Source organism: Mya arenaria, chromosome 7 (genome assembly GCF_026914265.1).
Source record: "Mya arenaria isolate MELC-2E11 chromosome 7, ASM2691426v1".
Classification (NCBI taxonomy): Eukaryota; Metazoa; Mollusca; class Bivalvia; order Myida; family Myidae; genus Mya; species Mya arenaria.
This window is the reverse complement of record NC_069128.1, coordinates 44835825-44848608: the sequence shown is the minus strand read 5'-3', so window position 1 is coordinate 44848608 and position 12784 is coordinate 44835825. Positions and strand designations below refer to the sequence as shown.

The following is a 12784-nucleotide window of genomic DNA, read 5'->3' as shown; positions in this document are numbered from 1 at the left end:
AAATAATGAAACTTGAGTTTAATTGGCATGTAAAAACATGTCTATTTAATGTTGTTAGTAAACAAGTTGCTGTACTAAATATCACAGTGTTATGGCCACTTCCCATGTACATTGAATTACTTAACAGTCCTATGATGTGTTATATATATATGAGGTCCATATTATAACACAATTTATTGTTGAATATATTGCTGTGGAATGACCTCAGGAATTGAAAACACACTGGACAAATCTCTGTTACTTCTAGCTAAAATCACCCTAAACGGTTGTCCATTAGACCCGCTTAAAAGCACGCCTTAGTTCTCGCTTAAATTATATTTAAAGGGGTCTTGAACCCCAACCCAATTGCACCAAAAGCTAGTACACCTAGGTTCCCAATCGAGGGTGGAGCACCGAACCTTCAAACAATAACCCAAAATCAGTGTGTCGTCTCTCCCGCGTATGTTCAACTCCTCTGGGAGTAACCCCCTCAAACTTCCTATGGCACACACAAATCATTGAGTTGACCGTCTCGCCCATACGTTCATTTTGTTTATTTTTTTTAAATTTTCATTTGATCTGAGGCATTGATTATAGTATTATACAAAAACAACTAAATACCCTTACACAAGGACGATACCAGGTTAAAAGTGCACTCATGCCTTCTGCTTATCGCAATAGCTCAAATGCTGCGTCTGAATACTCAAGATCAATTCGGTTCACGTGTTACGGACAGCAATACGATCCGTGTGGTATGAAGAAAAGACAATGGTTTAGTCATACATGCTTTACGTCTTAATATTTTTAAGCCATTATACATAAAGTATACTTATCGACATTTTGTTTATATATCTTTTCACAATGCAAATTTAATATGTATTGGTAAACATACATATTTTATACGTGCTTTACGGATCAGCATGTGATCTTCAAGTTCTACAATGCATTGCAGTTTATATCGCGAAATTGAAATTATATCATTAACAGCTTATTCAATATATGAAGCAAAATAACTTCTCGATAAATGACAATGTCGATAAATATTTATTCTATTTATTCCATGTTCGAAATATCGTTTATACCGTATTAACACAGGGAATTAGGAGATAAAATCTTAGTAAAAATGTTTATCAAAGGCCTCACCTTTTCCAAATTATGATGGTATTCTTTAACAAATTGTAGCTAATGGCAAGTAACTAGTTTTAATGAATTGAAAACATCATTTGCGTATTTTTCGAGTTGAAGTCGATGATTATCCATATACAAACACTTGCTCTTGCCAGCACAAGTATAAGGTTTACAGTTTACAACAAGTACTACCTCTGTTTACATGCACGCTTTGATTCATAAAACCTCTTAGTAAATGTCTCACCATCTTTCAGTTCGTCAAGGTCATGTTTTACTTTTATCAGCTCACCACCTAGCTCGTTCCTTGTTTGAAAAAGTGTCGGAATGTTCTAACATCTCTGATTCTTATAAGTTACGTTCAATAGCCTATTCTGTTCGTTTTTGACTTGACATTTAAATAGCATGGATTTAATTTATTTCGCCCGTTTTACTCAAGTTTCTATAATGTCATATTTATGCAAATACTTACAGAAAATTATATAAATAACTGAGCTTTTCAGATTTCTCAATGCCCGGTTTCACTTTTAGTACATCTTGTTCGAAACCCTTCCTTGTCTGAAAGCGGCAGAATGGCAGAATAGTACGTAAAATGTTTGAGTTGGATTATCAGACCAAAACGACAACACAACGCGTTTATCGAACTTTATATATGATAACTAAATTTAATGTACTTTTAAACATTTGTTTTATAGTGCGGGTTTACTAAAGGTTCACTATTTTCGCTTTCCCCTTAAATATTTGCAAAGATATTCAAGGAAATGCAATGCTTCTATCGAATATTATATACAATGACTAAATATAGTATGCATCCTAACAGTTCTTTTATAGTAAGGGTTAACAAATGTAAGAGGTTCACTATTCTCGCTTTCCCCTTAAATCCTTGCGAATATATTCAAGGAAATGCAATGCGTCTATCGAATATTATATACAATGACTAAATATAGTATGCATCATAACAGTTGTTTTATAGTGCGGGTTTACTAAAGGTTCACTATTCTCGCTTTCCCCTTAAATCCTTGCGAAGATATTCAAGGAAATGCAATGCGTCTATCGAATATTATATTTTAAATGGCTAAATATAGTATGCATCCTAACAGTTCTTTTATAGTAAGGGTTTACAAATGTAAGAGGTGCACTATTCTCGCTTTCCCCTAAAATCCTTGCGAAGATATTCAAGGAAATGCAATGCGTCTATCGAATATTATATACAATGACTAAATATAGTATGCATCATAACAGTTGTTTTATAGTAAGGGTTTACACATGTAAGAGGTGCACTATTCTCGCTTTCCCCTTAAACCCTTGCGAAGATATTCAAAACAAATGGTTGGAAGAGGTTTTACCTTTTCTGAATGATATAGGTCTCGTTTCACTCGTTTCAGCTCATCACGCAGTTCCTTCTGTGCCTGGAATAGTGAATTAATTTGTAACATTACATATCAGTATGCATAACGGTTATTATTTCTATTTAATACACTTAAAGCATACAACTGGGGCCAGTTTTACGACAAAAATAAGACGAGAAAATATCTGACCTGAAAACATCAAATGACCACAATCGAAGTGTCTGGAACAGTGTAACATAACATATCAGTATGCATAACTGATACTATTTCTATTGAATGCAATTAAAGCATAACTGGGGCCAGTTTCACGACAGAAATAAGACGAGAACTTATCTGACCGCCTGAAAACATCAAATTTTACAACTATAATAAGAGTCCAATCAGTTGGCTAAATGGGCTTCATTTCTCGCTGCGTAAGTATTCATATGTCCTGCCGATTACAGCTTGAATTCATATTTGTCAATACGGTTTTCCTGTTAATCTTGTATGACAACTGATTTCCCCGTCAATCATATTTGACAACTGATTTCCCCGTCAATCATATTTGACAATTGATTTCCCCGTCAATCGTATTTGACAACTGGTTTCCCTGTCATTCATACCTAACATCTGTTTTTTCCTGGTAATCAGAAGGGTCTAAACGATGGCCTTTAAAAAAACGTATATGTTTACTACGTTTTTCCGCTTTTCAAGGTAAAAGCATGATTGTGTTTTGTATGTTAGGTTGTATAATACAGGAAAAACAACGCCAACAAACACTGCGTTAAAAGACTATGTACCAACACAGGCTCTGGACCAACACAGTTTAAGCCAGAGACACACACCGTGTTTAACAACACAGACCGGCCGTTTATGCATACATTAGCTGATAAATCTCTGCGGGATTAAGTAGTTTATGATGATTAGGCGTCGTTTTTGTTTCGACTTTATCAACAAATTGTTAAGATATGGAAATGTCCACAATCGAAGATAGCACACACATAAACGCAAAATATTTGTTTAACAAATATGAAGTAAGCAACCATTGAAACTCAGTTAAGATGCTGTCTTCTGAAACATATTAGGGTACCACCTTCAAACAAGCAAGCTCAATTCTACACGTTGCTTTAAAAGACATGTCATATCTCTATTCACCTACTTTTCAAATAACTTATATTGAAAACTTACCTTTTCATATTTCTCTATGTCCTGTTTAGCTTACAGTAAATCTTGTTCGAACTGCTTTATTGTCTGATGCGGCAAAACGGAAGGATATTATAACATTAGCAGTTTAAATTGCACTATCAGAACAGAAAGGAAATGCAATGCGTCTATCGAATATTATAAACAATGACTAAATATAACAGTCGTTTTATCGTAAGGGTTTACTTATATAAGAGGTGCACTATTCTGGCTTTCCCTATAAATCTCTACAAACATATTCAATAAATGATTGAAAAATAAAAAGGAAATCATAGTAAGGTATACATTAAATATAATATGATAATTTGACGCGCATTACTGGTGACCGGTTACACGTCTCTTTCGAAGAGTTCGTATTCGACTCGACCTGCAGTTTCGACGGATACGTGCTTACACCCCGAATTCGACGTGAAACAGGTCACTAAAGCGTCAAAGTATGATTTCCCTTATGTCTGTTGTTAGTTTAAATAGTTGTTGTACCTTAATATTGGAGTTTCATTCGTGCTTTTCGATGAAATATTACGTTTTATCAGTAAAATAAACAACAGTGAAAATTTCACTGCAAAATAAGAAGTGAAAATTTAAATTGCACCTTTTCTACTAGGCATAGGAAAGGCATGTATTTAATTAGTTTGCCCGTTTTACTCAGATACTGTCATACATTTATTCACCTACTTGTCAAATAATTTTTATAGAAAACTTACGTTTTCAGATTTCTGTGTGTCCTGTTTCGCTTTCAGTAACTCTTTCTCGAGCTGCTTTCTTGTCTGAAAGCGGTAAAACGGCCTAATATTATTAGTTAGCTGTTTAAATTGGACTATCAGAACAGAAAATATCAATGCAAAGCGTCTATCGAATTTATTTGTTTTGGTTTTAACAATTTGTTTATTTTGCTGATATATAACAAAACAATCTTATTGTTTTGCCAAATAAAGTGAATTCTGTAACTTTTTAATTTTTTTCGCTTGAGAAGCCTCCCTTAACTTCAATACACAAAAGTACGATACATCTTCATACGCACAAGCCATTACATGTTTGGACATTTGAGGTAAATTTATATTATTACATATTGAAACCGTAAAAATAAAAAGGAATTCATAGTAAGGTATACATATTAAATGGAACATTATGATATGACGCATTACACGTGATAGGCTATATGTCTAGTGCGGGGAGTTAACTCGTATTTGACACGACCTGCGTGTCAACATCAATGCCATCAACTTGATGACACCGCAAATCGTTTTAACTCATACAATGAATTACATGCAAAAATACAAGCACTCAACGATCAGATACAGATCTCATATTCAATTACCTTAAATTGAATCCTTACTGTACAAACTGTAAATATAGTTTGATGCAGTGTTGTTTGTACGTTATGTATCTGCCGTCTAGTGCATGGCTTTGTGCCTTTACACAGGGCCTCTGTTAAACATTTAGCTATTTTCAGTGTAGCTTCCATTCAATAGTAGGACAATGTATATTGGAAGGAAAGGTATATTGGACAAAGGGCGAAACAATTACTAAAACTTTTTCTACAATTCAATTAAATATATTTATATAGGCATCTTTCAAAAATGTACTATCATTAGTGTTTGATTCAGTTGAAACCATAAAGTCCATTTCAAAAGGTTTACGTAGTAATGCGATGGAATTAAGTTTTTGTTGATCGGCTTCAATTGCTTACGAGAAGAAACAAAACAGTGTTATTCTTACCCCAACATTTGTTTGACGATAATATTGGTGTGATATTTAACCACAACGTGTTATTCTGTGGCTGTTAAAGTGATCTTGCGAAGACAAAATTTGATCATAGTTGCTACGTTCTATTGTATCGTATTTTAAGACAGTGTTGTGTAATGCTTTACACGATCAGATTTGTACAAACCTTTTCTGAGTTATCTAATTCGTGTTTGGCCTGATTCAACAGTACAGTGAGCTCTCGCCGGGTCTGAAATCAAACATGAAAACCTTTAACATTAAGAGTTCTTTAAAGAAATTACACGTTTGAAAACGGATTTTACTATCGGTCAAATTTAATCAAATCAGGATATTCTTATACGTATTAGTACGATGCAATATGTTATACTTTGACAGGCCAAAATGAATGATTATAAAGATTTCATGCATGAGTTCATAGAACACTATATGTTTCAAAGAAGACAATTTCGTGATGTAACGCTAAAACAATTCGTTGTTGTTACCATGCAACTGAGATAAAAAGCGACATGTGACTGGTAAGGAATGTCACATTTAATAGGAACCGACATCATAAGAGATACCTTGTTTATTTTTGGGGTAGCTGCGAAAACATCGTTGGCATTGCCATCGTCGCTCCCAGTAACTTCGTCTTGTTGTTCACAAACTTCCTCCAAATCCTCAAAAAGGCATTTAAGAATAACATTGTTTTCTTTGAAGTCGAACCCTTTAAAAGTATGCGTTTGTTTGATTTCTTTCAGGTGGGATCTGGCATCCGAAGCCTCTTTCTCAAAATGTCTGCTCATTAGATACAAGTGTCCAGCCATATTATTGTCAACAAAACTATCAATTTTACTTTCTACATCGTTACACCATTTGGTTTTCTCTTCACACATGTTAGTAATATGGGAATGAGTGGTCATGTTTTCGTTATGTTTCTTCGTTATTCCGTTTCTAATGCCACTTGTCAATTCATCTACACGTTGTTTAATTTTATTTCCTAATCCCATACATTCTTGCACGCATTTATCAGCATTTATTTTGTAGCACTCCTTACTGTGTTCTGCTTCATCTTTTAAAAGCAGAACTTCAGTTTTTACCTCCTTTAATAATGACTTCATTGTGTTGACTTTATCGCAGTCAATGTTAACCACTTCATGCAACAAGTCAACGACGTCTTTTGCACAAGGAATATGTTTCGAATGAAGGCATCGGCCACAAATCATGGAATCATGAATAGTACATAGAAATATAACCTTCTCAGTCGGATGCTGCTTACATCGTTCTTCTGTGATGTCCCGCAATATGAGATTTGGAGTTTCTGATCCATACTCATGCATTTTAACAGCCTCGTTCATAATCACAGTATGCGTTTGAAAAACCTTTATTGTCTTGTGAATATCTATACAAGTTTCACCAACGTATCCGCAACTGTTGCAATTTCCAACTGCATTTTCATTACCGCACATTTCACACTGAATCTGCTTTGATGCCATGTCATATGATAAGGAAGGTTCAACATAAAATGAGTTCAACCAAAACTTTCTTTAATGCGAAACTTTAATTTTATTCATTGTTATTGGTCAATCTGTTGTTTCAAAGTCATCACTACATCTTTATTCAAGTACATCTATCACTGAAAATAAGAACATTGAAATGATACTCAAGATCATGAACATACAATTTTTTAAAAAAGTGTTTGTTGCAAAGCTGACTGAAAGCAACGTGATCTGTGAACACATTTGTCATTAAAGGGGCTATACACTGTACGATGAAATTGCGAAAAAAAAGAAAGTTGCCGAAAACTGACATAAACATGGTATCGATGTGTACAATGCGTTGAAACTCACTAACTGGAGTATCACATAGTTTACAATTAATTTATTTTTCGCAGTTTTTGTCGTTTTTTTCAATTAAAAAAAGATTACTAGGTATGTCTACCTACTAGAATTAAGTCTTAAGCGTAATTGGCTAGTCGATGTTATCACGTGATATTACAAAGTTAGGTATAAAGCTTAAATATTCCAACGGTTTATGGTAAGCCTTCGTAACACAGTTGATACATCACTTAACTGCATTTTTGGCGACACCGGTGCGAACCCGGTTTCCGACTCGATTTACTTTTTACATTTTGGTATTTATTTTAACAATTATAATATCAAAGAGTAACAAAAATTTATTAAATAATTGTCATGAGATTCGTTAAGGAAAAAAATTGGTGCCAATCTGGTGTATAGTTACTTTAAGACCTTAACGCCGTGCCAATCTGGTGTATAGCCCTTTAAGACCTTAACGCCGTGCCAATCTGGTGTATAAGCCCTTTAAGACCTTAACGCCGTGCCAATCTTGTGTAAAGTCCCTTTAAGACATTAACGCCGTGCCAATCACTGTATATATCGCAAATCATAAATATGCGTTCCAGCCTCTCAAATATTGCGCTGTGTAACAAACGAATAATATGTTTGTTATTTTAATATATAACTTCACTCATGGTTTAGATATTTGAATTATACGTATGAAAATGGCATGATGGAAGAGGGTCGGTTATAGTTTGATTAGATTTTTGATCGATAAGTACAGCTATGATTTTAATTTTATCCTGTCCCTTACATGTATCGCATAAAGCGAACACGCATCTTGCATATAGCAAGCTGATTGTATGTCAACGTCCCTAACAAATATTATATATACCGTAAACATAGTATTTACAGCAAGCCAATTGTATGTCAATGCCTTGAGATCAAGGGACGGATGATCCATAACAGTATACTAAATTAACAAAGCAGCAACAGTAAACATACCTATACTTATATGTCTTAGCTCGATAACGGCATTACCAATCGCGTTCTGAACCGAATGAAAACGCATCGTGCATGTCATTTCGATATGGCTGTCACATATGTTGGTTATGACGGGGAAATGTACCCGTTCCGATTGGATCTAAATCAGTGCGTTAAATAAATAATGCGTACATTTTTAGTTATATAGTTACATAGGCAAAATAGAATGTTAGTTTGAATGGTACGGATTTTAGGGAGTAAACTGTTTTCAGACCGTGCGGCTATAAGTATCCTCAGGGGCGAATACAATGTAAATACTATAACAATATCTGCATTGTATGTGTGTGTAAACGTGCTGTCGATTAAGGCCATCGCAAGGTTATGGTAACTCGCATTTTCCCGTGTCTATTTCTACATAGTATACATGCAATCATTATGACGGACTCCTTCTGCATAATAGGACATACAGTGATATTTAAGTAAAATAACAACATGTCGATGTATACTACAAACATGAATCTGTTGGCAGATTATAGAATTATACACTGACGTATTATTCGAGCTTAATTTAATAGCACTGTGCCGACGAATTGATAATGCTGAATGCACTGGCAAACAGGTACTATCTATATACCAATAAATAAATGAAATATACGTCTGGCTTGCAATTGCCCATGCCATTAGAATCGGTAAGTCGATAATTTACATGTAACGACTTAGTTTTTTATCATAATTATTCGTATAAGTCATTAGGTTATTTCAAGCACTCAGCGTCGGTCTTTTTTCGATATAGCAATTCCATGACTAAAATCAATCAAACGTTAGCAAAAGACATTTCTGTCGTCACGGTTTAATGAATCGTATTTTAATGACTGGATTAAAAAAGTATGAAAGAAATCGAATGAGTAGCGAAGACCGGAGATACGAAGTTGCATTGTATTAATAAAGCAAATGACTTCCTTAATTAAATATGATCGCCTCTTTAGCTTTGTTACACTTAAAACACTTGGATATCATCATTTATAAACGCATTTATCCAAATATTGAACACACTCGGAAATGAACATTTTAAACATATTGAGTGTAATTAAGACTCTAAGACAAGTGAAAGCACATCAAAATAACAATAATAGTAAGTCAAAACTTACACTTAAGTCTCGATCTTATTTAATGTTACATTACTTTGACTATAATCTCTACGTTAGCACTATAGGTAACATAGGCCATCAAACTTAGTGAATATAACTTAAAGAATGAATCTAAAACGTTCAGTGTGGATTTCAAAATCATGAATAGGATTACAAAAAAAAAAATAAAAAAAAAATAGGTCAACCAACCTGCATTGTATTCATAAGCAAATTACTCCCTTGTTTAAATTAAATCTCCTTTATTGTTCTTTTACACTTAAAACACTTATTTGTCATCATTTAAAAACCTATTTATCCAAATATTTAACACACTCCCAAATGACCTCTTTTAAAAAACTTATTTAAAATATTTATGAGGGATACACACAAGCAGGCATATTTATATAAACAAGTGACGTAAGTTTCTACGGGAGCAGCCAACAGTTTTGTTAAACGACGATATTTACTGCCTACATGTAATATAAGGAATATTTAAAGAAATGATATCAACCACCTCTGATAGAAAACAGCTTTAATTAAGGGAATACCTATGGTGTGGTAGTATGTATTCTTTATTTACTTTATTAAGGGACACACCAAGAAGTTTAAAAAAGATTGTAGGTTTTCGATATAGATCGTGAAAAGGATTAACTAAAACTTGTTTATTTGTTAAATTAAAGAATTCCTGTTTTGATACCTCTTAGCACAATCTAGCAACACAGATGAAGAAAAAACAAATGAACAAGAAAAAGCAAATGCCTCAGATGCAACGAAGTAGAATCGAATATTGATGAATATGTGTCTGTCGGTTATAATAATGAAGTGTTTGAGGCCATTCAATCGAAAAATCGGAAGATGAAACCCAGGACATCGAGCGCCATTTAGAATAGCCCGAATAATTAAATCACGGTTTATTCTTGGAAGCATATCTCATATAACTGTCAGGACAAAGTGCTTTTGACGGCAAACGTAAATGTTGCATTATAACTTTGAAGTCAATGGACCGTACATTTTGTTCGCATCAATTATTTGCAATTGTTATGAAAATCAAATGAAAATAAAATCAACATTATAAACACCAAATTGGTTTTCTTAATTATCTCTTGATTTTCGCTTTCACGTTTTTTTTTGCTTAGTCGAAACATCGCGTTATAACACCAATGGATATGAAGTATTAGATAACAAGCGTCCGATAACGGACGACTCAACAGCAGAGGATACAATATTGTATCTGGAAACAATACAAATATCATTATGCAATTTATCTGTGTTTTTTGCTCACAGAGAGAGAGGCATTTTGATCCAAACAAATAGCTTATGCTTGTGTGTTTTTTAGTTTAGTCGAAATAAGAAATGTACAAGAGTTACTCTCCGTACAATAGTCATTACATTTTTACAAGTATAGTCAACAGTCATATATATACAACGATCTGCCTTAACTATAGGAAACATGTCATGAATAACAGACACATTATACTTTTAACAAACGTGTCACTTTGCAAGTAGGACCAGCTAAAAAAATCAAGAGTTTTATACATTTCAGACAGCATGAACAACAGTTATGCAGTTAGTACAACATTGATCGAACAGCTACCCGCAAAGGGAGGTGACCAGTGCTCATACGTTAGCAGAAGTGTTGTCTGCTTAGAGTCTATCTTAATGTAAATATTGATTAAAACGCGTTTTTCGTAGTATTTCTATTGTTTTAAAATTAGGTTTGTTAGTAATAACTTCAATTCTATATGTATGTTTAGTTACACAATGTTGATGAGTTATTGACGAATTTATTGTTGCGAAAACACTGTTAACGCGATAGCGAAAGTAGAATTCATTTACAGCAAATAGCAAAGAATAAAAATCGGAAATCGAAAGTAGACGTATTTTCGGAAAGTCCACATCAAAAAAGGTCTCTTTTTAAAGTTATTCTTTATTTAACACATAAAAAGTTTTTGCTTATGGGCTTTGTTTGTTGAGCCTCCTTTATTAATAATACAATGAAAAGTACAGGGCGAATTGTTACTTCCCTAACTTCTCATTACATTTTGCACCCTCAGTTTGCTCTCATTAGACACTTAGTACTAGTGGATTTGACTCCGGAAGCGGACACGACAGTGTTTAAAATAAATTGTTAGCTTTCTAAATAACCGAGCTTATAATGATATAAACGAACAAACCTGAATTATATTCAGAAGCAAAAAACTTCCTTGTTGAAAAATCTACTTTCTCTTTTGAAGGTTTAAAACACTTATCTTTCATCCGTTAAAGCACATCTATCTACTCACTGAACACACACAAACATATTCTCCTTTTTAAACCTATCGAAAAAAGTAATTACGTTTAAAACACAAAAGAGAGCAATTTTAAAATGCTTCACCGAAACCAAAGCTTCGGCATCGATCTTGTTATATATATAAAATGCTTTTACTGAAATCCCAGAGGGAGCAGTCAACAGTTTTGGTAAGAGAGAATATTCAGTGTCTACATGATATTAAATTCTACAAAGGCTTTTGGTATAAGACTTCATTTGTATTGTTAGTGAGTTCAATGTATCTTGATGAGTATAAATTATAGAAAGCATGAACTAAAAATGTATTATCTGTTTAAATTAAAGGATTTCCGTGTTGATACTTTTCAATCTAGTTTTGTGAGTACACGTCTAAAGAGATACATAATGAAACAGGAAACAGCATACGTCTCCGATGAAAGAGAGTAGAATCGAATATTATTTAATATGTGTCTATCGATTTTAACTACAATGCTGTTCTTTAGGACAATAAATCGAAACATTAAAGGTTGAATTTCAGGCATTCGAGCTTCCAAATCTCCAGAATAACCGATTCACGATTTCACTCTTGGTAACATTACTCATTTAACTGTCGAGACACAGTGCTATTGACGGCCGATGTAGATGTTACATACTAACCTTGATGTCAATGGTCCCTGCATTTGATCCTGTTTGCAACGTTTGACTATACTTTGCATTTGTTCTGAAAATAAAAGGAAATAAAAACATTGTAGAAACACATGTAATGTTTATAGATATTTTTGTCGATTTGACATTTGGTCTTTTGGGTGGTCGAAATACAAACATATATGAATCTGAAGTAACTGATCACAAGTGTCCTATGAAGGACAACCTAACAGCAGTGGATAGTATCCTGTATCTGGCAAGGATACAAAATCATGCAATTCGCCTGTTCCTTGCGAGCAGAGAGAAGCAGTTTGTCCAAATTGAAGGGTTTATTCGTGTGTGTTTTCTTCCTCGTCGGCCAGAATAAATGAAGAAGATTTCCTCTGAGAACAATATCCATAACATTATCACAAGTTATGGTAAAACGGTCATATAAATTAAACGATGTTCAAACGTCTTAAAATACAGACAGTCATGAAACTCGCACACGTAAAAAGTCTTACAAGTTTACATTTCGTAAGTACAAGTTTAAAAAATCATTAGTTTTATACTTGTCACACAGCAGACAGGCAGTGTATATGCTACTTCAATATTGATTTAACAGCTCCCCGCAAATGGAAGTAGTAATTG

General features: G+C 33.8%; 1 protein-coding gene across 5 annotated transcripts in view; it reads right to left on the bottom strand.

Moving 5' to 3' along the window:
* LOC128240323 (uncharacterized) overlaps positions 1-11663 on the bottom strand; it is a 62358-nt gene extending 50695 nt beyond the window's left edge. For all 5 annotated transcript variants that reach the window (XR_008262142.1, XM_052956922.1, XM_052956924.1 and 2 more), the window contains exons 1-5: positions 11418-11663; positions 5921-6972; positions 5527-5589; positions 4340-4402; positions 2451-2513 (exon numbers count right to left, since the gene is read on the bottom strand). Coding sequence is in view for 4 of the 5 variants with exons in the window: in XM_052956922.1 (XP_052812882.1) it covers positions 2451-2513; positions 4340-4402; positions 5527-5589; positions 5921-6832 (1101 nt within the window). In the remaining variant the exon portion in view is untranslated. The remainder of the gene's footprint in view (positions 1-2450; positions 2514-4339; positions 4403-5526; positions 5590-5920; positions 6973-11417) is intronic.
* Between the last annotated feature and the right edge of the window lie 1121 nt (positions 11664-12784).